Source organism: Piliocolobus tephrosceles, chromosome 1, assembly GCF_002776525.5.
Source record: "Piliocolobus tephrosceles isolate RC106 chromosome 1, ASM277652v3, whole genome shotgun sequence".
NCBI lineage: Eukaryota > Metazoa > Chordata > Mammalia > Primates > Cercopithecidae > Piliocolobus > Piliocolobus tephrosceles.
The window spans coordinates 187,243,110-187,270,165 of record NC_045434.1 but is presented as its reverse complement, the minus strand read 5'-3'; the positions used below and the strand labels follow the sequence as shown (position 1 = coordinate 187,270,165).

The following is a 27,056-nucleotide window of genomic DNA, read 5'->3' as shown; positions in this document are numbered from 1 at the left end:
GTGTATATATTTTTATTTTCTCAATATCTCTGAACTACCTCATTGTGTCCGTTGGAGTGTTTAATAACAAAAAGGGGTATGACCTTATGACTGTAATAAGGTCATCCTGATATATTTGAGGAATACAAAATAACTTTGACTAATTTTGTGATTGTTAGAAACAGTTTAAGTCAGAAAAAGAGGAATAATGCTCTTGTTCTGAAACACTCTAAATCAGGCTACTCAAACCATGATTCATTTATTACTTTAGGCAGTAGTGTTTATAGTTCCTCACACAGATGCTGCACTTTGTCTGCCTGGAGAGGAAAAAAAGATACTCCTCCTTCTAGTTCAGTTAAGAGATGTTTAAAAGAAATTTAAATGTGGTTAGAAGTTTTTCTGGAAGTTAGTTATATGCACATCGTTTATGCTTCATTTTTTTGAAATGACTGAAAGAGCAAATTTTGGTTATATTTGTGGCAGCTTAAATATATATTGTAACTTATGTATGCAAATGTAGATTGGACTTCAGTTTTCTTTGGAATTTCTATTTTTATTGTAAAATTGCCACTATTTAAAAGAACAATAGAAACTTCTGCATCTTTTGGTTTTGGGACTATCTTTTAAGTTAATTACACATTCTTTTGAATAGCTTCTGTGCTATCAATTTTTATCTCCTGAGTGCTTATTTACTGTTCACGTGTGGCTAAAAGCCATTTAGAACCCATGTATATTGATTAAAGTGTAGATTAAGATATTTTATATCAATTTTTGTTCAAAAATGAAATTTGATTAAGATTGGTGCTTTTGTGACTTTCAATGCCTTTTGTGAAGGAATTTATAAAAGGGAATTTAAAAAAATATATCTTTGAGTTATGTTGTCATTGTTAGAATAATAATTATCCCAGGGCTATTTTGAGTGATAGATTTTGATTATTATTTTTTAAATTTGTTTCATTAGAACATAAACCATGAGGAAGTAGTTGGGGAAGGTGCCAGGGAATTTTGGTTGAAGGATATGAAATTTTTTAGTTATAAAGAATTGAAGGTCTGTTGTACAATATGGTGACTATAGTTAATGATAATTGTATTCTTGAAAAATGGTGAGAATGGATATAAAATGTTCTCACCACAAAAACAGTAACTGAGGGAATGCAAATATTAATTAGCTAGATTTAGGGATCGCAGTGTGTGTGTATACACACACAGACACACAGATACACATACACACACAGGTTGAGTGTCTCTTACCTGAAATGCTTGGGACCAGAGGTGTTTCAGATTTCGGATTTTTAAAAAGGTTTTGGGATATTTGCATTATATCTACTAACTGATAGAGCATTTCTAATCTGAAAATCTGAAATTTGAAATGCTCCAATGAGCATTTCCTTTAAATATCATGTTGGCGCTAAAAAAGTTACAGATACTGGGAGCATTTTGGATTTCTGGATTAGGGATACTCAGCCTGTTCCTCAAAATATGATGTCATGGCTGGGTGTGGTGGCTTACACCTGTAATCCCAGCACTTTGGGAGGCTAAGGCAGGTGGATCACTAGAGGCCAGGAGTTCAAGACCAGCCTGGCCAACATGGTGAAACCTCCGTCTCTGGTAAAAATACAAAAATTAGCTGGGCTTGGTGGCGCATGCCTGTAATCCCAGCTACTCAGATGGCTGAGGCACAAGAATCACTTGACCCTGGGAGGTAGAGGTTGCAGTGAGCCAAGAGTGCACCACTGTACTCCAGCCTGGGCGACAGAGTGAGACACTATCTCAGAAAAAAAAAAAGAAAAGAAAATTATGTTGTACAATAGTAAATACATATAATTTATATCAGTATAAATAAATATATATCTCTGCACACACACACACACAAACCCCCACAAGGGTAGGAACTTTGTGTATCTACTTTAGTAAACCCAGTACAGTAAATGCTTAATAAGTATTTGTTGAATGGGAGAATTAATGATCGTAACTTTTTTTTTTTTTTTTGAGACGGAGTCTCGTCGCTCTGTTGCCCAGCCTGGAGTGCAGTGGCGCAGTCTCGGCTCACTGCAAGCTCTGCCTCCCAGGTTCATGCCATTCTCTTGTCTCAGCCTCCCCTACAGGCGCCCACCACCATACACTGCTAATTTTTTGTATTTTTAGTAGAGACAGGGTTTCACCGTGTTAGCCAGGATGGTCTCCGTCTCCTGACCTCGTGATCCGCCTGCCTTGGTCTCCCAAAGTGCTGGGATTACAGGTGTGAGCCACCGCGCCTGGCCCAATGATCCTAACTTTTAAAAAAGCTATACTTAACTACTTTATAGTTATAACTTATGTAGTAAAATTATTTAGTAAAAATAGACTTTATACTGCTTGAATTGTAAAATATACTTTCAAAAATGAGTGCTTAGGTATATATCCTGTCTCTAATTTCTGTATTCCAGTATATTCATCATGGGATTCTTTTTTCTTTTTTTTTTTTTTTGAGATGGAGTTTTGCTTTTGTTGCCCAGACTGGAGTGCAATGGCACAATGTTGGCCCACTGCAACCTCCACCTCCAGGGTTCAAGCGATTCTCTTGCCTCAGCCTCCCAAGTAGCTGGGATTACAGGCATGCACCACTACGCCCAGCTAATTTTTTTGTATTTTTAGTAGAGATGGGGTTTCTCCATGTTGGTGAGGCTGGTCTCAAACTCCCGACCTGAGATGATCACCCGCCTCGGCCTCCCAAAGTGCTGGGATTACATGCGTGAGCCACCACACTGTGCCCAGCACTCATCATGGGATTCTAAGATTTAAGTCAGTTTGAAGATTTTAATTTTTATAGGGTTTTTTGTTTCTTATTTTGTCATGAAATCATTTTATATAATTTCATGTTCCTTTAAACTCTAGGGATCAACAGTCTTTAAAATTTCAGCGATATTTATCCTTTTATAATCATCACCATAGGCTGGGCATGGTGGCATGCACTTGTAGTCCCACCTACTCAGGAGACTGAGGTGGGAGGATTGCTTGAGCCCAGGAGTCTGAGACTCAACCTGGGCGATATAGTGACCCAGCCCCTAAAATGTCAGTCATACTTCTCTGTCTTAAAAAAAGTTTAAAAAAAAGTCATAGATTTTTTTTTTTCAAAGATTTATCAGTTATTTTCAAAATGGCTATGGAAAACTCATGTAAGTTTTAAAATATGCCCTCTTTCTCATTTAAAAAAAGTATTATTCTTGTCCATACATGTTACTCTTTTCATCTAGATGTATCAAGTTTCTTTGGTCTCTGGTCTCTGGTGTTTGCCTAAGCTTTATATAGAGACAGGTCATTTCTACCTATGTGTCATTTTATCTATGTCTTGATCTTACGTAATTCAATTGCTCTTTAAGATTATGTTCTCTTCTCGTGTTTAGTTTATCCATTATCCAAATTCTCCATTTCTTCAACCTGTCATCCCTTGACTCTTTACAGTTCTACCTTTTTATTCAGTTATTCTTTTATCCTTTTTTAATTCCTTACTCTTTTTCATTCACCCCTTTCTGTTCTTTCAGGTACTCCCTATCTCCTTAGCCTTTTCTTTTCTTCTTCATTTTCTTTCTTTCTTTTCTCATACTTTTCATTTTACCTAATACTTAACTTTCTTTTTGCTTTAGTCTTCAACCATTGTCAACCTTGTTTTTCCTTATATTTCATTTTACTTCCTGAACTACTCTTTCATCTCCTGTTCAACACTACCTTTCCTTCCTTTTCATCCCCTCTTATTTACACGATGATTTACAACAGTTTGGTATACGCTGATTTATCTGATTGTAAAACTGATGAGTTGGATGTGCCAAAAATAGAAGGAAGCTAAATTCAAAGAAGCTAAAAGATTTGCTTGTGTCACCTAGCTGGTTAATTTTGGCATGTGCATTGTTTCTCTACATAGTCTATATAGTCAAATAGGTTTCATTTGGAAATCATTCCCCATAAGAAGGATTTCAATTTGATTTGAATAGGCAGAAATGGAAAAAATTTCCTCTCTAATAACTACTGCTATTGTTGTAGACCAATAGAAATATAGCAGTAGCACTTAGGTTAGAAGAAGCTCATTAGCTATTCAGAATAAATTTTATTTTTCTTAATTTTTGGTAATCATATCTCTTAGCCTCTTGAATTTAACTTAAACTCTGAAAACATTTTGGTTGCCATTTAATTTTTAGGTTTCCTTAATGATAGGGACCTAATAATTTGGTTTAAAAAAATCTGCCTTGTCTGGGAGCAGTGGCTCATCCCTGTAATCCCAGCACTTTAGGAAGCCAACGTGGGAGGATTGCATGAGCCCAGGATTTCGAGACCAGCCTGGGCAACACAATGAAACCTCATCTCTACAAAAAGTTAAAAAATTAACCAGCTGTGGTGCCACATGCCTGTAAGCCCAGCTGCTTGGGAGGATGAGGCGAGAGGATTTCTTGAGTCCAGGAGTTTGAGGCTGCAGTGAGCTATGATCACACTCCTGCTCTTCAGCCTAGGTGATGGAGCAGGACCCTATCTTTAAAAAAAAAAAAAAAAAAAAAAATTATATTCTGCAGAAAAGAGGTAATTTGGAGGATAATTTTGTTAATACTGTCAGATCAGATTCTTGGTATAATGATATTCAAAGAAGTAACATGCAGACTGTACCATTTCTGAATTTTCACTAACTGAAATGAGATTGTTTCTTCTCCACTACCACAATAAGATGTAATCTCATTGGACTCTAAGCATAGTGAGAGCAGTGAAAAATACCTAATTTTATACTTCCATTTCCTTGATCCATGCTGTTGTCAATTCTTATCTCCTTAACCTTCTAGAAAACACCTATTTAAGGTCCAGCTAAAATACCACCCTTTGGGTTGCCTTTCACATTACATGTAGTCTGAAATAATTGTTTCTTCATTTATATTTTTATGGCACATTATTCCTGTCTTCTCCAAAAATTATTTATACTTTTTTTTTTTTTTTTTTTTGAGATGGAGTCTTGCTTTGTCGTCATGCTGGAGTGCAGTGGTGCGATCTTGGCTCACTGTAACCTCTGCCTTCCAGGTTGAAGCTATTCTCCTGCCTCAGCCTATTGAGTAGCTGGGACTACAGGCACACACCACCATGCCCAGCTAACTTTTTTGTATTTTTAGTAGAGACGGGGTTTCACCGTATTAGCTAGGATGGTCTTGATCTCTTGACCTCAGGTGATCCGCCTGCCTCGGCCTCCCAAAGTGCTGGGATTACAGGTGTGAGCCACTGCACCTGGCCTATACTATTTTAAGAATGCTTCTGTTACAGTATTTTATAAAATATTTGTCTATTTGTCACAGTAACTCTGAGCTCCTTAAGTACATACATCTCTTTTCTGAGATAGAGTCTTGCCCCATTGCCGAGGCTGGAGGGCAGTGGTGCAATCTGAGCTCACTGCAACTTCCACCTCCCAGGTTCAAGCGATTCTCTTGCCTCAGCTGCCCAAGTAGCTGGTACTACAGGCGCATGCCACCACGCCTGGCTAATTTTTGTATTTATAGTAGAGACAGGGTTTTGCCATGTTGGCCAGGCTAGTCTCAAATTCCTGACCTCAAGTGATCCACCCGCCGCCTCCTCCCAAAGTGCTGGGATTACAGGTGTGAGCCACTGCGCCCAGCCCATATGGGGACCATATTTTGACTCACGGTTTCATTAATGTCTGGCTCAATGTAACTTCTCACTAAATACCCCTCTATGAAATACAGTAAAGCCTAATTTTGAAAATAACAGGAAATGCAAAAAGCAAAGCAGTCTAGAGCTGCTAAATATGAAAGATGGCAAGGTATGGAGTTATGTATTATAGTACAATATTAGGTGTTCCTAATGATTTCCCATTATATCTACTATTTTACTGAAGCAGAGATACTTGTATAGCCAACTTACGAGATTTTCAGGGTTTGGTTCCAGACCACCTCAATAAAGGAAATAGCTCAATAAAGCAATTATCTCAATAAAGTGAGTGATACTAATTTTTTGGCTTCCCAGTTCATATCAAAGTTGTGTTTATACTGTAGTCTGTTAAGTGTGCAATAGCATTAAGTCTTTAAAAACCAATGTACATTTTTAAATTAAAAAGACTGTATTGCTAACAAGTGCTAACAATCATGTGAGCCTTCAGTGAGTAATCTTATTACTAGTGGACAGTCTTGTTTCAATGTTGATGGCTGCTGATTAATTCAGGGTGATGGTTGCTGAAGGTTTCGGTGGCTGTGGCAATTTCTTAAGATAACAAGTTTGTCACATCAGTTGACTCTTCCTTTCACAAAAAGTTTCTCTGTGGCATGCAATAATGTTTGATAGCATTTTACCCAGAGAAGAACTTTCCAAATTGAAATCAGTATTCTCAGACTCTACCATTGCTTTATCAACTAAGTTTATGTAATACTTTAAATCCTTTGGTGTCGTTTCACCAAAGTTCACAGCATCTGCACCAGGAGTAAATTCCATGACAAGAAATTACTTTCCTTGCTGATCCATTGGAAGCAACTCCTCATCTGTTCAAGTTTTTTCATGAGATTGCAGCAATTCATTCAGGCTCTGCTCTAGTTCTAATTCTTCAGGCTCTGCTCTAGTTCTCTTACTGTTTCTCCCACATTTGTAATTATTTCCTCCACAGAAGTCTCAAACTCCTCAGAGTCATCTGTGAGGATTGAAGTTACCTACTTCCAAGCTCCTATTAATGATGATATTTGGATTTCCTCTCATTAATCATGAATGTTCTTAATGTCATCTGGAATCAGAAGCTTTTTCATTTCCTTTGGCCAGATCCATTATAGGAATCACTATCTATGGCAGCTGTATGTAGCCTTAGGAAATGTATTTCTTAAATAATGAGTTGCAAAAATTGAAATTACTCCTTGATCCACGGGCTGCAGAATAGATACTGGGTAAGCAGGTATGAAAATAACATTAACTTCTTGTACATTTCCATCAGAACTCTGCGGTGGCTAGATGTATTGTCAATGAGCAGTAATATTTTGAAAGGAATATTTTAAGTGTCCTAGGATTTTTGAAAGGTAAATGAGTGTTGGCTTCTACTTGAAGTCACCAGCTACGTTAGCCCCTAACAAGAGAGTCAGCCTGTCCTTTGAAGCCAGGCATTGACTTCTCTCTGACTAGGAAAATCCTAGATGGCATAGTTTTTCAATAGAAGACTGTTTCTTCTACATTGAAAATCTTATTTAGTGTAGCCACCATCATAGGTTGTCTTAGCTAGATATTCTTGATAACTTGCTACAGCTTCTCTATCAGCACTTGCTGCTTCACCTTGTACTTTGATGTTCCAGAGCTAGCTTCTTTCGTTAAACCGTATGAGCTAACCTCTGCTAGCTCTAAACTTCTGCAGCTTCTTTACCTCAGTCTTCCTAGAATTCAAGAGAGCCATAGGGCCTTGCTCTGGATTAGGCTTTGGCTTAGGCTTTGGCTTAAGGAAATGTTGTAGCTGGTTTGATCTATCTAGAGCACTGTAACTTTTCTCCACATCAACAGTAAGACTGTTGCACTTTCTTTTTTTCATTGTTACTGTTTTGAGACAGAGTGTCTCTCTGTTACCCAGGCTTGAGTGCAGTGGTGCAATCTCGGGTCACTGCAGCCTCCGCCTCCAGGGTTCAAGCAATTCTGCCTAAGCCTCCCGAGTAGTTGGGACTACAGTCAAGCGCCACCACACCTAGTTAATTTTTGTATGTTTAATAGAGATGGGGTTTCACCATGTTGGCCAGGATGGTCTCAATCTCTTGGCCTCATGACCCACCCACCTTGGCCTCCCAAAGTGCTGGGATTACAGGCATGAGCCACTGAGCCCTGCCTAATGTTTGCATTTTTTAGTAGAGATGTGGTTTCGCCATATTGGCCAAGCTGGTCTCCAACTCCTGATCCCAGTTGATCTGCCCGCCTCGGCCTCCCAGATTGTTGGTGTTAGAGGCGTGAGCCACCACGCCCGGCCAAGCACTTTCTTATCATTCATGTCGTTCACTGGAGTAACCTTCTTAGTCTTTCAAGAACTTTTCCTTTGCATTTACCATGTGGTTAAGTGTTTGGCACAAGAGGTCTAGCTTTCCACATGCCTTCCTCACTAAGCACAATCATTTCTAGCTTTTGATTTATAGTGAGAAATGTGGGACTATTCCTTTTGTTGAACACTTAGAGGCCATTGTGAGGTTATTCATTGGCCTGCCTTCAATATTGTTGTACCTCAGGGAATAGGGAGGCCTGAGGAGTAGGGGACATACAGAAGTGGCTGGTCAATGGAGCAGTCAGAACACACACATTTTTCAATTAAGTTTGCTATCTTACATTGCCATGGTTCATGGTTACTCCCCAAAACAATTACAATAGTAACATCAGTGTTCACTGATCACAGAAAAACATTATAATAATAACAAAAACATTTGAAATACTGGGAGAATTACCAAAATATAATGCAGAGACATGAAGTGGGCAAATGCTGTTGAAAAATGGCACTGATAGACTTGTGTAAGGCAGGGTTGCTGCAAGCCTTGTATTTGTTAAAAAGTGCAGTATCTGTGAAGCACAATAAAACAAGGTATGCCTGTAATCTTTTCTTTAAAAGTACCCTGTTAGTATAATCTCTTTAAGATAAAAGCATGAGTATAAAACAGTTTATTAACTATTATGTGGATGTATACTCATAGGAGAGAAACATTGATTAGAAAATGTCACCAGTTTGAAAAATTGGTTTTTAATATGGTTTTCACTTGAACTATCTGGTAAACTACTATAGAATGAGTGGTTTGGTGGGATTAGGGTGGGAGTGGTAAGGAACCTTAGTGATTAGGGTTTTAATCTTCATTGCCTTTGTTACTAATGCTTAGAAATTTAATTATTTAGATATGGTAATGTTATATAGCTGTGCTAGAATATGCACTGTGTAGTGTAAAATATACGTTTACTTTTAAAAGATACTAATTTTTGACAAGTGTAATAGAGTATTTTTTAAAGAATATTTTGAAAATCTAGATAATTCTAGAAAAGAAAATAAAAATCTCTTATAATCCCTCCTGTGGAGATAATGAATGCTAATCATTTGATGTTTTCCTTTTAGTCTTTGAAACATACTATTCTCATAACAGTTCTATGAAGTAGGTGCTGTATTCCACTTCATAGAAAAGAATTTAAGGATCAAAGCAATTTTTAAGTGTCTCTCAGAAAATTCAAGTTTTTAAACTTAAATTCCAGTGTTATTTCCCTACAGTATAATTGCCTCTGTTTTATTTAGTTATTTTAGCTCACAGAAAGGAAAAACAAGTGAATTACACTATGGCTTATGTTATTTTTTTTTTTATTTTTAGAGACATTTTAAATCCAAAGGATGTGATCAGTGCCCAGTTTGAAAATACCACCACTAGTAAAGATTTTTGCAGTCAGTCATGTTTGTCAACATATGAACTGAAAAAAAAACCAATTGTTACTATAAATACAAATAGTATTTCAACCAAATGCAGCATGTGTCAGAAGAATGCTGTTGTAAGTTACCATTTTCCTTGATTGGGGCAGGAGTCTGATTGTTCGTGCTTAAAGAACAGCTTTTGATGGTCTCTGCTCCTTGTTTTTGTGTTGCTGTTTTTTAATTTCTAGATTCGACATGAAGTTAATTACCAGAATGTGGTCCATAAACTTTGCAGTGATGCCTGCTTCTCTAAGTTTCGTTCTGCTAACAACCTCACCATGAACTGTTGTGAGAACTGTGGGGGTTACTGTTACAGTGGGTCAGGACAATGCCACATGCTTCAGATAGAGGGACAGTCTAAGAAGTTTTGTAGTTCATCGTGTATCACAGCATATAAGCAGGTACATGACCATGTTTACTCTTGATGTCTTTGCTCATTTCAGGTAGTCTGTATTTTTAGTTGAAATTATTTATGAAAATGTTGTTTTACAATATTGGGTTTACTGGCCGGCCGTTAAAAAAGTTTTTTTAACTTTCAAAATATTGTTAAAGGATACAAATCACTTTTGAAATAAAAAAGCCGTATTGGCCAGGCCTGGTGGCTCACACCTGTAATCCCAGCACTTTGGGAGGCTGAGGCGGGCAGATCACCCGAGATTGGGAGTTCGAGACCAGCCTGACCAACATGGAGAAACCCCATCTCTACTAAAAATACAAAAATTACCCAGGTGTGGTGGCACATCCCTGTAATACCAGCTACTCGGGAGGCTGAGGCAGGTGAATCGCTTGAACTCAGGAGGTGGAGGTTGCAGTGAGCCAAGATCGCGCCGTTGCACTCCAGCCTGGGCAACAAGAGCGGAACTCCGTCTCAAAAAAAAAAAAAAGATGTGTGTGTGTGTGTGTGTGTGTGTGTGTAGAGAGAGAGAGAGAGAGAGAATTTACTATTTGCTTAACTGGTATTCTTTATACATAAATAGTATTTGTTGAATAAATGTGCATTAAATATTCATATAGAGTCCTGTAAGCAGCAGTTTTGTTCATGCATTTGTTTATACGTGTTTATGCATTTGAAATACATGTTTTTAGAGTATGGCTTTTTTTTTTTTTTTTTTTTTTTTTTTTTTGAGATGGAGCCTCACTCTGTCTCCCAGCCTGGAGTGCAGTGGTGTGATCTCTGCTCACTGCAACCTCTGCCTCCCTGGTTCAAGCAATTCTCCTGCCTCAGCCTCCCAAGTAGCTAGGATTACAGGCGCCCACCACCAGGCCTGGCTAATTTTTTTGTAATTTTAGTAGAGATGAGGTTTCACTATATTGGCCAGGCTGGTATCGAACTCCTGACCTCAAGTGATCCACCCGCCTCAGCCTCCCAATCCCTGTGCTGGGATTACAGGTGTGAGCCACCAGGCTTTGCCAATATGGCTTTTTTATTTCAAAAGTGATTTGTATTCTTTAACAATATTTTGAAAGTTAAAAAACAAACACGAAGAAATATAGTGTGTCTCTCATAGGTAACAAATCCTGTCATTTTGGTGTATAGCCTTCTTTCCAGCATGTGAGATTTGCATATATACTTATTTGATAAGGAAAGGTTCAAGTTGCATATGTATTCTTGAAATCTGATTCACAGAATTAAAATTGAAAACCAGAAAATCAAAATTATATCATTAATTGTTACAGTAAAGGATTTTTCTTATCTTTATGAAATAGGAAAAAATAGATGTGAATTATATATTTGTGAATTGATGAGGTATGCATGGGATGAACTGGATGAACTCTGTGTAACAAATGTCTTTTATGTAGTTTTGTGTGTATTCGATTTGTTAGTGAATTTTGATCAAATATTAGTTTTAAAATTGATAAACTTAAAGGAATAGTAAATGCTATATATATATATATATATATATATATATATATATATATATATAGTTTTTATTTTTAATTTTTGTGGGTCCATAGTAGGTGTATATATTTATGGGGTAAGTACTTTTAATATTTTTAATTTTATAATGTCTCTTTATGTAAGTGCATTTGCTAACATTCTTTTCCTTAGAATAGTGAATTTTTATACATTTTACCAAAATTGGTGAATTTAATAGCGTATCTGATTAGGAACTTCCTTGTTAATTGTTCTTAAAACTTTGTAGTAATTTTGGAATTTAAACTTTGTAGTAAATTTGGAACTTTCCTTTTGTTCTCAAAGGAAAAGAAAATCCCCACATCTTCATTGTTTTATCTTTTTCCAAAAGATTGTTCTTTTCCTGATACTGTATCAGGTACTAAAAGTTACTTGGATTCAGTCCATTGAAAATTGAGTCATAGTCCACAAGAGAGGGAGAAATAGGATGAAACATCTTAATTTTAAATTTATCCTTTACTTTTAATTTAGCCAAAATCTATTAAATTTCTCATGTATTATATCTGCTGTGGTAGAGAAATAAGTGGAATTTAGAAGTAAGGCAGATGTAGATTTAATTCCAGACCTTATGTTCAAATACAGTTTTACCTTGGGGAAAGCAGCTAAGCTCCCTGAGTCCCAGCTTTTCTATCTGTAAATAACTATAATACCACCTATGTCACTGGGATGCGTTTAGGATTATAGAGAGTAAGAATGGAAGAATGCCTAGTATGTAACTGGGGCATTGTAGATGGCCATTTCTGCTATTTTCCTTTCTTCTTTATATATAATTCATTCAACAAACATTAGATATAATTTCTGTTTTGAGGGGCTGCCTGTCTCCTGAGAAAGACAGACATATAGATGAGTAAACAGAGACGCCATGATGGAAGTATTCTGGGTACCGTGGGCCACAAAGGGAGCATAGTCAGCTCTACTTGATAGGGAAAGATGAGACTATCAGTGAAAGCTTCACAGAGGTAACTCTTGACCTAGGTCTTACAAATGAGGTTTGCTTTTACAGTCCTCATTAGGGAGGAGAGGGAAATGGGTTTAGAGATTTAGAAGACATTCCAGCATTCAGGCATATGTTCACTTTACTGCGTATTTATTTTAATATCAAGTTTCACATATTGATTCTTTAAGAAGGAAGATTGCTCTTAAAAATCTCCTAATTGATGCTGGACGTACTTTATAAATTATCCTGAATGTGTGATATGTTAATAATACTTAGCATTCTTTGCTGCTGAATCCCTAATTGGGTGAAGACTTAAGATAACAGACTCTGGTTGTTTGTATTTGGACACCTGTGATATCCCAGGTTTGCTCTCACTTTACGCTTACAGAGTATTTTTAAAATTATTAGTGGTAGACTGTTTACCAATAAGTTGCCTAATAAGTTTACTAATTTCCTTAAATTCATATTTATAAGCACCTTTGGGGGGTTATTTCAATTTATAGGATGATACAGTATAAAAGCATGAACTTCCTGTTATTTAATGTTTTTAAAACTATGGTTATGACCTATTAATAGACCCTGAAATTAATTACTAGGTAATAACCAGCATTATTTTTTTTCTTTTTTTTGAGACAGAATCTTGCTCTGTCGCCCAGGCTGGAGTGCAGTGGCACGATCTCGGCTCACTGTAACCTCCGCCTCCCGCGTTCAAGTGATTCTCCTGCCTCAGCCTCCCGAATAGCTGGGATTACAGGCACCTGCCACCACTCCCAGATAATTTTTTTTTTTTTTTGTATTTTTGTAGAGATAGGGTTTCACCATGTTGGCCTGGCTGGTCTTGAACTCCTGACCTCAGGCGATCCACCCACCTCGGCCTCCCAAAGTGCTGGGATTACAGGCCACTGTGCCCAGCCGCATTACTTTTTTAATGAAATAGAATAGATTGGAAAATATCAAAAAATAACATGCATTACATGTTATCATGATATTTATTCCTCTGTAAAACTGTTTTCAGTTTTATTACATACATACATAATACACAAATGCAAAATCTCAGAAGTATGTGTGTACCATGAAACTTCTTATTGAGGATTACGTCATAAAAGTTTGAAAATCACTGATTTCAAGTATTTCAAAAGTGTTGAGTATAAACATTTCAAAGAATTATGCTTTTACTAGGAATTTAGTAAAAATGAATGTTGTTTTATTCTCTTAATAGAAATCAGCCAAAATTACACCATGTGCGCTTTGCAAATCATTGAGATCCTCAGCAGAAATGATTGAAAATACCAATAGCTTGGGGAAGACAGAGCTTTTCTGTTCTGTTAATTGCTTATCTGCTTACAGAGTTAAAATGGTTACTTCTGCAGGTAATATTGGTTTCATAAACTATGAAATGTAATAGTTGAAAAATTATGGTTATTGCTTTGTTTTTAAGGTGTATTTTTTGGTTGATTTTTAAGGCAAATTTAGCATATTTCAGATATTTGTTGTAAAATATCACCGGTTACCTTGATTGCTTATTTATTTACTTGCATGCCTATTTATGCATTTCCCCCTTACCAAAATAATTTCATATGGCTTCTTTAATATATTTATTTATCCATACCTGATTTCTTTAAAGTTTCATTTATTTGGTAGGTTCAGGGTAGACTTTGACTAATTTAAATTGGAAAGAAACATTTTTAGTATTAGGTTAGTTTTTGCCTATATGTGACGTGATTTAGTTTCAGTTCGTACAACTTACCCTGGCCCTTGAATTTTCTTTTATTGTATATTATTTAATTTCTCTTACCTTTGTGTACATTTGTACATATTACTCATTGTTTTTTTTTTGATTTGCTAAGGTGTGCAAGTTCAGTGTAACAGTTGTAAAACCTCAGCAATTCCTCAGTATCACCTAGCCATGTCAGATGGAAGTATACGCAACTTCTGCAGCTACAGCTGTGTGGTAGCTTTCCAGGTATGGCTTCAGGAACCTTCCTCTTCTTCAGTCAGTGAGTCACCTACTGTATGAGTCTGTTCTTGCACTGCTCTAAAGAAATACCCTAGACTGGGTAATTTATAAAGAAAGAGGTTTAATTGGCTCACAGTTCCACAGGCTGTACAGGTAGCATGACTGGAGAGGCCTCAGGAAACTGTCTTTTTTTTTTTTTTTTTTTTGAGACGGAGTCTCGCTCTGTCGCCCAGGCTGGAGTGCAGTGGTGCGATCTCGACTCACTGCAAGCTCCGCTTCCCGGGTTCACACCATTCGCCTCCCTCAGCCTCCCGAGTAGCTGGGACTACAGGCGCCCACCACCACGCCCGGCTATTTTTTTTGTATTTTTAGTAGAGACGGGGTTTCACCGTGTTAGCCAGGATGGTCTCGATCTGCTGACCTCGTGATCCACCCGCCTTGGCCTCCCAAAGTGTTGGGATTACAGGCGTGAGCCCCCGCGCCGGGCCAGGAAACTTTCAGTTATGGTGGAAGGCGAAGGGGAAGCAGGCACGTCTTACATGATGGGATCAAGTGGAAAGAGAGAAGGGGGGAGGTGCTACACTTTTAAACAACTGGATTTCCTGAGAACTCACTATCAACAGAACAGCAGGGGAGAAATCCACCCCTATGATCCAGTCGCTTCCTGCCAGGCTCCTCCCCCAACATTGGGGATTACGATTGGACATGAGATTTGGTCAGGTACACAAATTCAAACCTATCACCTACTATAGTAATGCACATTTATTAGGTGTTTGCTAGGGCCTGGATTGTGTAAGTTTCTATGTCATTCCTATTAAACTTGGATTTGTAGTTCATTCTGTATTTGGAGTTTCATTTAACTGCCTTCTATAAAATTGAATGATATTTTTATCACCCATATTATCTATTGGGAGGATATTATTTTTGAGGAAGGTTATTAGTTAAATTATTTTATTTTTTCATCATAAATGAGATTCCCCCCATTCCGTTATAAGCTGCTCAGAGGCAGGAACATTGCCTGTTAACAGACGTACCTTACATGCCTAGAACTGTGCTTGGCATATGTAGGCACGCGATACTTCTTTGTTTTAACAAAGCTTAAATTGATCCTTTTCATTGTTTTGTTTTTCCAGAATTTATTCAACAAACCAACTGGAATGAATTCTTCAGTAGTGCCCTTGTCTCAGGGCCAAGTAATTGTAAGCATCCCCACAGGTTCCACAGTGTCAGCTGGAGGAGGTAGCACGTCTGCTGTTTCTCCCACCTCCATCAGTAGCTCTGCTGCAGCTGGTCTCCAGCGTCTTGCTGCCCAGTCCCAGCATGTTGGGTTTGCACGAAGTGTTGTGAAACTCAAATGTCAACACTGTAACCGTCTTTTTGCCACAAAACCAGAACTTCTTGACTATAAGGTAAAGTATAGCATGTTCATAAGATTTTGAGTATACATGGGTCTATTTGTAAAATTATTTTTAACTTTGCATCTCCCAAAATTACACCATTTGTTTTGAAAGAAAGGGAGATACAGAGTTCCATAAGACAAACCACATGTTTAATTAGTACTTAATGATTATTTCTTTGCAGGGCAAAATGTTTCAGTTCTGTGGCAAGAATTGTTCTGATGAATATAAGAAAATAAATAATGTAATGGCAATGTGTGAATATTGTAAAATTGAGAAAATTGTAAAGGAGACTGTTCGGTTCTCAGGTGCTGACAAGTCATTCTGTAGTGAAGGTAAAGACAGATTATCTTACCTACTGAGCATGTTGGTTGTTTTAAAAGCAGTTGATGATTTAAGCTTTCACTCTAGGGTTAATCTGTTTTATTGTTTATGTATAACGTAAATGCCTTTCCGATTCATTTACACTTAGTTCATTCTTTTTTGATCAGTTTTCTTATATTATGTAGATGTTAAAATGAAGTGAAAGATTTGCAAAGTTATAATGCAGAAGAATGTGATGTGAAGAACATTTAACATCCTTAGGTTCCCCATTATTAGGTTGATGGGGACCTCAAAGATCTTCTAGTTCTTGTACTTATTTCTAAATGGAATGCCTTAAATTATGGTAATATTCTAAGTTTATACTTTTATTGTTTTAAACAGCCATTATTTTTCTGAATATAAATGGCTTGAATATGCAAATTAACATGTGGAAGATTGTTTTCCTTATTTAGATAACTATTCTGTATGTTTATAATGTTTTATTTTACTCTAAAGCAGTATTAAGTTAGCCTTCTAGAGCAAGGGCTTTCAAACCTTTTGATAACACAAAAGAAGAAATACATTTACACTGTGACCCAGTATATTTTCACATACCTAAATAAAAATTTTGTTTTTTGAGACAGAGTCTTGCTCTGTCACCCAGGCTGGAATGCCATGGAGCAATCTTGGCTCACTGCAACCTCTGCCTCCTGGGTTCAAGCGATTCTCTTGCCTCAGCCTCCTGAGTAGCTGGGATTACAGGCACCCGCCACCACACCTGGATGATTTTTGTATTTTTAGTAGAGACGGGGCTTCACCATGTTGGCCAGGCTGGTCTGGAACTCCTGACCTCAGGTGATCCACCCACCTTGGCCTCCCGGAGTGCTGGGATTACAGATGGGAGTCACTACGCTTGGCCCCAAAAGTTTCATGAAATAAAACCAATGCAGTTTAATGCTTTCTCTTCTGTCCTATCCTGTCTTATATAATTTAAAACAAAAACAAAAACAAAACAAAACAAAAACTAGTATAGATACTCTACGTTGATCTCTTGATCTGTGAACTGGTCAGGACCCAAGTGTGAACATTTTGTCCTAGGCCACTTATTTTTCTTTTTTTGTTGTTTTTGTTTTTATTTGAGATGGGGTCTTGCCATGTTGCCCAGGCTGGTCTCAAACTGCTGGGCTCAAGCAATCCTCCCGCCAGCCTCCCAAAGTGTTGGGATTACAGATGTGAGCCACTGCACCCGGCCTGTCCTAGACCATTTAAAGATGCAGAAAACTAATATTTCTACCTAATTTAATTTTATCTTTCCTGATTTTTAGGTTGCAAATTGCTTTATAAACATGACTTGGCAAAACGCTGGGGAAATCACTGTAAAATGTGCAGTTATTGTTTACAGACATCTCCCAAATTGGTACAGAATAATTTAGGAGGGAAAGTGGAAGAGTTCTGTTGTGAAGAATGCATGTCCAAATATACAGTTTTGTTCTATCAGGTAAATAGAATTCACATTCCTGTGTTTTTCAAGCTAGGGCATAAATTATTCCCTTTTTAAATTTCGTGTCATATAAAGGACAATTTAATTATTTAAAACTTTAAAGTATTAAATGTTTTGTGCCTTCTAGCAATTAATACAAGATTTAGAAAGACTTTAATGTTGTTGAAGTTTTATTTCTTTTGTTTTTAATTTCCTGTAGGAGACATATCAGTCTTAAGACATTAAAACATTTAAACTTATAGTTTTATTCATTTATTATTTAAATAAAGTGAATTTGTCTTCTGAAGTCTGAGGAAGATAGACCTTATTTTTATTTCACTTTGTTTTTTAATTGCTGTAGTGTGAAATCTGTAGGTTACATGTTTTTTAAAAAAAATTAGTATAAAATTAGCCGGGCGCGGTGGCTCACGCCTGTAATCCCAGCACTTTGGGAGGCCGAGGTGGGCAGATCACGAGGTCAGGAAATTAAGACCATCCTGGCTAACATGGTGAAACCCTGTCAGTACTAAAAACACAAAAAAATTAGCTGGGCGTGGTGGCAGGCTACTGGGGTCCCAGTACTGGGGAGGCTGAGGCAGGAGAATGGCGTGAACCTGGGAGGCGGAGCTTGCAGTGAGCAGAGATCGCACCACTGCACTCCAGCCTGGGTGACAGAGCGAGACTCCGTCTCAAAAAAACAAAAGGTATAAAATAATTGATAAAGGCAAACTTTAATTTTATGATCTAAATTCTAAGTTAATTTCCTCACTTGTTATGTGTGTCCTATTTTTGTCCTGTCAGACTGCAGATAATTTGTTTCTTGCTCCTTGACTACCTTCTTTTTTTTAGATGGCCAAATGTGATGCTTGTAAGCGACAGGGTAAACTCAGTGAGTCCTTGAAATGGCGTGGGGAAATGAAACATTTCTGTAACCTGCTTTGTATCTTGATGTTCTGTAATCAGCAAAGTGTATGTGACCCGCCTTCACAAAATAATGCAGGTAAAATTAATCGTAAGTACTGAATGGAGTCTTTGGTCAATACTAGAAACTGCTGTTCTTGGGCCGGGCGCGGTGGCTCAAGCCTGTAATCCCAGCACTTTGGGAGGCCAAGACGGGCGGATCACGAGGTCAGGAGATCGAGACCATCCTGGCTAACATGGTGAAACCCCGTCTCTACTAAAATACAAAAAACTAGCCGGGCGAGGTGGCGGGCGCCTGTAGTCCCAGCTACTAGGGAGGCTGAGGCAGGAGAATGGCGTGAACCCGGGAGACGGAGCTTGCAGTGAGCTGAGATCCGGCCACTGCACTCCAGCCTGGGCGACAGAGCGAGACTCCGTCTCAAAAAAAAAAAAAAAAAAAAAAAAAAAAAGAAACTGCTGTTCTTTTACAGATCAGGAACTGTGTAAACACTTGTCATTAATTTCATGAAACCTCAGTTTCCTTGTATTCAGTATCATTAACATTTAGTTTTTTTTTTTTTGAACACCTTAGATTAAAGCTGAGTAAAATGAGTTTTTTATTAAATAGGTTTCTTTGAGAATATTGAATCAAATAAACTCTGTAAGAACTGAAGTTTATGGGAAAGGATAACAGTTAATGGTTTGTAATTGAGTATAATTGGCTTCCTTAAAAAATCCTTTGAGACTACTTATAACAAAAGACATAAAGTCGAAATCACATGACCTTTTAAATATATCATATGCAGGCCAGGTGTGATGGTTCATGCCTGTAGTCCCACCGCCTTTGGAATGCTGAGGTGGGAGGACGGCTTGAGGCCAGGAGTTCAAGGGTGCAGTGAGCTGTGACCACAGCACTGCAATCCCAGCTGGATGATAGAGTGAGATCCTGCCTCTAAAAAATTAAAATAAAATAAAACTATATGTCATGTCATGGGTGTCACTAGTTGGGGCCAGTGTCATGGGGCTGTAAAGGAATTTACCAAGACAGTCATAGGTAAAGGCAGATTTATTAGAGAAAGTGTGAAAATATGTTGCAAGGTTTCAGTGAGCAGCACAGCAGAGAAGGGGAAGTCTGCAAAGAGGCAGGGGCTTGAGGGAGGTTTTACAAGGTCCTGCTGTAGGGGGCTACTTACAGAATGAAGCCGTGCTGCTGGGGCCACCTGTAGGAGGCGATCTCTCAGAGTAATTACTCATTGTTCTCCCCGACCTGGTGCCCCTTCCTCTTTGTTGCTTACTTATCGTATCAGGAGTTACTTAACTTATCAGGACTACACACTGTGTGCATAGTTAGGCCATTTTATCTCAGAAAAGTTATTATTTAAAAACAAACAACACTAGTATCATCCTGAAAGCGAGAAGAATTTTAAGTATAGTCTCCTTACAAATAAAAGCAAAATCTATAAGAGCCTACTCCAAAACTTAAAAAAAAAATTCTTTCTATATAAAGGCAAGATTTAAGAAAAACATTAGGCTTAATTGTCCATTAAACCTAACCTGTGATCTTCATTGGTATTGTGTGTTTGGGGATTTGCATTGTTGGTTTTTAAGTTAAACTATTTGTTGCATTTTCATGTAAAGATAAAGTAAATAGAAAACTTTCAAGTTTTACTAATTAAAAAGTAGAAAACCAGGGCATGGTGGCTCACGCCTGTAATCACAGCACTTTGGGAGGCTGAGGCAGGCAGATCACGAGGTCAGGAGTTCAAGACCATCCTGGCCAACATGGTGAAAACTCTATCTCTACTAAAATACAAAAAATTAGCTGGGCGTGGTGATACACACCTGTAGTCCCAGCTACTTGGGAGGCTGAGGCAGGAGAATTGCTTGAACCCGGGAGGCAGAGGTCACAGTGAGCTGAGATTACGCCACTGCACTCCAGCCTGGGTGGCAGAGCAAGACTGTTGTCTCCAAAAAAAAAAAAAAAAAGAGAGAAAACCAAAACCCAGTTAATCCTATGGTGACTTTGCTCCAACAGAAATTACTCAAACCTGAAAACATTGTTTAACTTCCTTGCAATAGTTTCTGTGTAAGTACATATAAATCACATGAGGTTTCCTTATTTTTGTTTATTTTAATCAGCAAGTATTTCCATGGTTCAAGCTGCTTCAGCAGGACCCCCATCTCTGAGAAAAGATTCGACTCCGGTTATAGCCAATGTAGTATCATTGGCAAGTGCCCCTGCTGCTCAGCCCACAGTGAATTCTAACAGTGTCTTACAAGGTAGGCTTGATTGGAAAGCATTTATCTAGCCTATTTAGGTTGAATGCAGTGGTCCTCTAACTTCCTTTCATCAGGGATTATTTTCATACATTTGACACGTTCATAATAGGAATGGTAGCTCGCTGCACAAATTTCATATCTCATACCTTAGAATTGCTAGTCTCTTCCGTTGAATTAAATTAACACATGTTCTTCATATGAGGGTTTGTATTTATGTACTGATAATCAACTTTTAATGCTAATGTTAAAACAATTGTAAAGATCCTAAATTTATGTTTTAATTTATATCAAGGTGCAGTTCCAACAGTAACAGCGAAAATCATTGGTGATGTAAGTTTTATTACTTTTATTGGTATTGTCACTGTATTTATTTTTCATTTTTGTACAGTATAAATATGTGTGAGCTAATTTGCCCACCTTTATTTATTATATGAAATAGATTTCATTAGCTCATTTAATCTTTGTTCAGGAATAGGATTTTCTGGCTATTTAAATAGGTCTTTTATGTACTTTAATATCTTTGAATGCTGGCTATGTAGTTACTGAAAGTTTTTTTTTAATTACACAAAATTGAAGTACATTGTACAGGATTTACTCATGAAAGACTTTTGGATGTTTTGTGATGTACTCAGATTATAAATAAAATATTTATAAAATGTAGCTTATCCTCCCCCCAACCCAGTACAGATTATACTGTAAAAAAAAAAAAAACTTTTTTTTAACCCATTAATATTTTCTCTTTGTCTCTTAAAAGAAGAAAATAAATAATGAGAAAAACTTAAGACTGGAACAGTGGCATTTCTCAAGTGTTTCTCCAGGTTTCTGGGATAACTTTCACATTGTCTTTATTCAGGTTACTTAAATGATCATAAGTGATTCTGTTATTTCTAGTTATCCAAGTTGTCTTGCATCTAAGTCCCCTGTGTCTTAATTAGGAAGTAAGAATTCTCATTTTAAACTTAGCCAACATTGTTATTGATCAACAGTGTGTTACAATAGAAATAGCATTTTTCTTGGTAAATAGAAATTGTGATTAGAGACATGCAGAGTAATATATAGTTATTAAAACATTCCTTGATTACTATTAATATTTTAGGAGTATTGTATTTCTCATACATTTGGTTGAATATTTACTTGCTATGTCCTCCATGTAATTCCAATATGGCATTTGTTTTAAAATTATAATATTTCTTGTAATTACAACGATATTTTAAAAAATGTTTTTGGTTTCTAATTTTTTTTTTTTTACTAGGCAAGTACTCAAACAGATGCCCTGAAACTGCCACCTTCCCAACCTCAAAGGCTTTTGAAGAACAAAGCTTTATTATGCAAACCCATCACACAGACTAAAGCCACCTCTTGCAAACCACATACCCAAAACAAAGAATGCCAGACAGGTATGTTCCTTGGTCTTTCTTTCTTTATTAATTTTTTAAGGGAAAGAAATGTAGGATTTACTTACATTGCATACCTGCTATTTCCTAGGTGATGTGTTTGGTTGTTTGTATACATTGCCCAGTTTAGTTCTCACAGCCTCCCTGTGAGTTAGGTATTTTCCTCATCTGAGGCTTAACAAGTTGGGTCAAAGAGAAGGAAGTTAATCAGTGATACCATACTGTGAGCAAGTCATTTAATTCTCTTATTAATGACAATGTTATGTTATAGAATGAGCATAAGGTTTGGAATTATATGGACAGGCTTCTAGGAGGTGCTGTTGTTTTCCAGTGTGACCTTAGGTTTGAACTACTCCATAGTCTCTTTTGGCTACTCCACACTGTTTCAAATGAAGTCAGTTCCTTTTGAGAGAACTTCAGAGCTTTTTGTTTGTTTGTTTGTTTTTAATGAATTGTCCCCCACCAACCCAGGCAGAATCTCTGAGCCACCTCTGTGGATGCTGGGCAGGGTGGTAGTCTCTGGCCTTCTTGGGTTGCCTCTCCTGGCATGAAACTTCTGTCCTACAAGTGAGCTGGGGTGAGGGTGATCAGGATCCCAGTGTTCTTGGCCTGCTTTTCCTTGGGTAGGGCCTCCATCCACTGGATGGAAACTGGGTGAAGGGAAGCCCCTGACCTCTTGCCCGTACTCACCAGAAATTTAGCCTCTTCCGCTTTCAGTTGGCGGGGATGAGAAATGCTTGTGGCCTACCCTTCTTGATGAGATACGGTGGAAGCTGAGGGGAGGGAAGGCCATTTTTATTGGCCACAGCTACCCAGAGTGGAGTTTCTGTCAAGCTGAGCTGAGTTGAGCTGGCGTGATAAAGCCTGTGATGGCTGAAATGTCAGACTCTCACTGTTCTTACCAAATTTTAAACAGATGTTCTTGAATAAATGTTTCTTCATTTGGTATATGCCTTTAGGACAATTTCCCAAGAATTTAAATGTCTGTTTTTAAATAGTTTTCACCCTCTTTGTTTGTTTCACTAAGGAATAGATCTTTGTAGCTCCTCGTGCTACCATCAAAAAGTCCTGGAATTTTGGCCGATTGTGGTGGCTCACACCTATAATCCCAGCAGTTTGGGAGGCTGAGGCGGGAGGATCACTTGAACCCAAGAGTTGAAGACCAGCACGGGCAACGTAGCGAGACCATCTCTACTAAAAAAATTTTTTTTTTGAGATGGGGTCTGGCTCTATCGCCCAGGCTGCGGAGTGCAGTGGCGTGATCTCGGCTCACTGCAAGCTCCGCCTCTCAGGTTCCCGCCATTCTCCTGCCTCAGCCTCCTGAGTAGCTGGGACTACAGGCGCCCGCCACCATGCCCAGCTAATCTTTTTGTATTTTTAATAGAGACGGGGTTTCACTGTGTTAGCCAGGATGGTCTCGATCTGCTGACCTGGTGATCTGCCCGCCTCGGCCTCCCAGAGTGCTGGGATTATAGGCATGAGCCACCGCGCCCGGCCTCTACTAAACATTTTTTAAAAGTCCCAGAATTTTTATACTAGAAAGAGATTCTTGATTTCTAGAGCCGCAGGGCTATCCTGTCAGCCATTGCTTCTCAAAGATTAGTATGCACATGAATTATCCAGGAATTTTACTAAGTAGATTCTTATTCAGTGAGGCCTGAGATTTTGCATTTCATATAAGCTCCCAGGTAGAGTTCAGTGCTTCTGGTCCATGGAACACACCAAAATAGCAAGGCTATAAATGATTTAGTTCTTTTTTTTTTTTTTTTTTAATCAATAGCAGTTTATTTAGTATTATGTAGTTTGGTTATCAGATGTTTCTAAATTAAGTAACAATTTTTTAATGTCCGCTGTATTATGTAAAGTTTATTGGCCAAGTGTGGTGCCTCATGCCTATACTCTCAGCACTTTGGACAGCTGAGGCGAGAGGATCACTTGAGCCCAGGAGTTCAAGATCAGCCTGGGCAACATAGTGACCCCCATCTGTTAAAAAAAAAAAAAAAAAATTTATGCCATATTATTTTCCCACTTCTAACTGTAGTCAAATTGTTAGCTTTTCTCTTTCTGTCCCTAGCATTACCTTTCTCCTAGATTAATGATTTTACACTTATCTACCATATTCTCTGACACATAGAAAGGATTCTATATGCTCCTTGACTTAATGTTGTACCCATCATATGTTAAAAAAAATCATCAGTCAAAAATGCGTTTAATATGCCCAACCTCCAGAACATCGTAACTAGGCCTAGGCTATTTTAAACATGCCGAGAACTCTTACATTAGCCTACAGTTGGGCAAAATCATTGAACACAAAGCTTATTTTATAATAAAGTTTTGAATACCATGTAATTTATTCAGTGCTATACAGAAGTATGGTATATACTTGTTTTTGCACCATCAAAAAATTGAAAAATCCTATATCGAATCATCGTTAAGTTGGGGACCGTCTGGGTAAATAATGGAATAAATCCTCTGTCTTGCTACTTTCTCCAAGTTTTTTTCCAAGTTCTGTTTCATCCTTTTAATACTTAGAACATCTGCTATATATATTTATTCTTTTTTGGAGGTATCATAACCTAGAGTAGTCTCCCGTCATCTTAGCTCTACATACCATAATTGCCTCCTATTTTAACAGTTGATATATTTTTATTCAGTGCTGGAATTGTTGCCAAATTAATCTTTTTGATGTCATTTTTGTCACTACTCTGTGTTAAAAAAATCTTCAGTATCTCCCCACTATCTACTACAAATGATTTTGAAATGTGCATTATAGCATGACTGAAATGGCCCCTCCCTATTCAGCCTCCTCTTTAGCAAGCGGTTTTCCATGCCTATATTCTAGGATCCCTGTTTCAGTCCTTTCGATTTATCCATCTAAATTATATCCTGCATTCATTTGCTTCTCACATCACTGATATTTGTTACCCACTTTTTGTCAGTGCTGTACTCAAGATTTTTTTTTTGTGGCTACTTTAGTTATTTCTCCTTTGTAAGAACTCCTATAGTGTCGCAGGTCACTCTTATTTTGAACTATAAACCTCCATAAGCTTTTTTATTTTGAAATCTTATTAAAATATTTCTAACCTTGTTTGCTTTTTGTGATTTTGTTGTTGTTATTGTTAGAAGACACTCCAAGTCAGCCCCAGATTATTGTGGTGCCAGTTCCCGTACCAGTGTTTGTTCCCATACCTCTTCATCTTTATACTCAATATGCTCCAGTCCCATTTGGAATTCCAGTTCCAGTGAGTAATCATTTAGAGATTAAAGCTAATTTAGCATGCATTTTCCTCAATTAAAATTGTATAATTCTGTGAAGAAAGTTTTCATTTGTTGGTAAAATATATCTGCTTCTGATTGGCTGTTATCATATTACCATTATTACTTAACATGGATTATATAAATGACTGCTTTTATTTGTACCCACCCTTCTCAGAAAAGGTTATGATGTAGCTTTTTAAAACAGTTACATGCACAATGAGACGACTCAAATAGAAAAAGATCAGAAATGGTGTGTGTTGAAATCCTGGATTCTAGCAAGGGTGAAAAGAATACTGTGATTTACATAATTCTCATTTTTGATTAAAGAAAAATACATTTTTTAATTACAAATTTATTTTTCCCAGGTACTGAGTCCTTAAAGGAAACAGTTATGAGAAAATTGTGAGAAATACAAGCAAAAACAACAAAAACAAAATGCAAGTGTGTTATAGAATTATTCTTTTAGAGAATTCAGAGACATAATTGGTTGAGTGTCCAAAGCACTTATCGAAATTTTATTTAAATGGCTCTAGTCTTATAAAAGCAAACTAGCAAGACTATTTTAATCATTAGCAATGAATATATTTTAAATTTGTTACTATTTTAATACCTAAATCATCTCACAAATCAGGTTTTGACTACAAACCTGTTGCCTAAGAAAGCCTTCAGTCTATCCTTGGTCTTTCAGATGCCCGTCCCTATGCTTATTCCATCTTCAATGGATAGTGAAGATAAAGTTACAGAGAGTATTGAAGACATTAAGGAAAAGCTTCCCACACATCCATTTGAAGCTGATCTCCTTGAGATGGCAGAAATGATTGCAGAAGATGAAGAGAAGGAGAAGACTCTGTCTCAGGGAGGTTGGTATAATCTTTAAAAGCAAAGAAAGAAAAAACACGTTTTATACATTTTCAGGTGACTCAAGCAACTTTAAGACAGTCAGGGTGTTTCTGAAACCTTTATTGTCTGTGAATACCAAGCCTGTGGGGTTGATCACACTTTTTAGTGCTTCTGAAAGCTCTTACTGTTTTTATAAAAGAAAACCAAGTATTGGTATTCAATAGTTTTTAGTCATGATTCCAGAAAAATAACTTAGAAATCAAGATTTCATGATTATTTGCCAATATTATCTCTCTAATTGAAGCCATGGTCCCCACATAAGAATTCCTGTTAGATAATAACCAGCATGCTGGTAGAGGGTAAATAGAACCTTAGGATGGAAAACCATTTGGCTCAAAATAACTGATAGATCTCATACTACTAGTGTGGAATCATGATAAAAACAGTAGTTAACGTTTTGTGTGCTTGCCATACTCTAGGCATTGTGCTCAGTGCATCGTGTGCCTTGACCCATTCAGTCTTCACAACAACCTTATGGGGTGGGGAGGGGGTACTATGTACCTCAAATTTCTGATCTGGAAAGTAGGATGTTAGACTTGCCTTGGTTGTGCAGTCCAGAAGTGGCGGAACCAGAACTTGAATCCAGATACATTTGACTCCAAAGCACATGATACTAACCAGAATCCCCATTAACAGTGGTAATCTGTTTAACTGCATTTATCCCTAATGTCTAATTTTGTTAATGAATTATTCTTTCTGCATATGAAATCTGTTTACTTAGAACTGTGTAGTATGATTGATGTATATAGTGCAGTCATTTCATTTGAGATATAATTTGTTGTCTATACATATAAATTATTTATGTGCTTTTCTTTTTCTTTAGAGTCTCAAACTTCTGAACAGGAACTCTTTCTAGACACCAAGATATTTGAAAAAGGTTTGTAGTTGAAAATATGTTTTGAGTTTTAGAAATACTACCCTCTGTTAGTAATAGAAGCCTATAAAAT

The 27,056-nt window shown here is 37.4% G+C and overlaps 1 protein-coding gene across 10 annotated transcripts in view; it reads left to right on the top strand.

Moving 5' to 3' along the window:
* The window catches only part of ZMYM4 (zinc finger MYM-type containing 4), a 157,347-nt gene that overhangs the window by 107,787 nt on the left and 22,504 nt on the right, over positions 1 to 27,056 (top strand). For all 10 annotated transcript variants that reach the window (XR_002735658.1, XM_023232235.1, XM_023232240.2 and 7 more), the window contains 14 exons: positions 9,291 to 9,465; positions 9,577 to 9,789; positions 13,460 to 13,610; positions 14,088 to 14,203; positions 15,331 to 15,606; positions 15,779 to 15,929; positions 17,223 to 17,395; positions 18,227 to 18,377; positions 20,417 to 20,557; positions 20,850 to 20,887; positions 21,810 to 21,954; positions 25,075 to 25,193; positions 25,898 to 26,069; positions 26,933 to 26,986. Coding sequence is in view for 9 of the 10 variants with exons in the window: in XM_023232235.1 (XP_023088003.1) it covers positions 9,291 to 9,465; positions 9,577 to 9,789; positions 13,460 to 13,610; positions 14,088 to 14,203; positions 15,331 to 15,606; positions 15,779 to 15,929; positions 17,223 to 17,395; positions 18,227 to 18,377; positions 20,417 to 20,557; positions 20,850 to 20,887; positions 21,810 to 21,954; positions 25,075 to 25,193; positions 25,898 to 26,069; positions 26,933 to 26,986 (2,075 nt within the window). In the remaining variant the exon portion in view is untranslated. The remainder of the gene's footprint in view (positions 1 to 9,290; positions 9,466 to 9,576; positions 9,790 to 13,459; positions 13,611 to 14,087; positions 14,204 to 15,330; positions 15,607 to 15,778; positions 15,930 to 17,222; positions 17,396 to 18,226; positions 18,378 to 20,416; positions 20,558 to 20,849; positions 20,888 to 21,809; positions 21,955 to 25,074; positions 25,194 to 25,897; positions 26,070 to 26,932; positions 26,987 to 27,056) is intronic.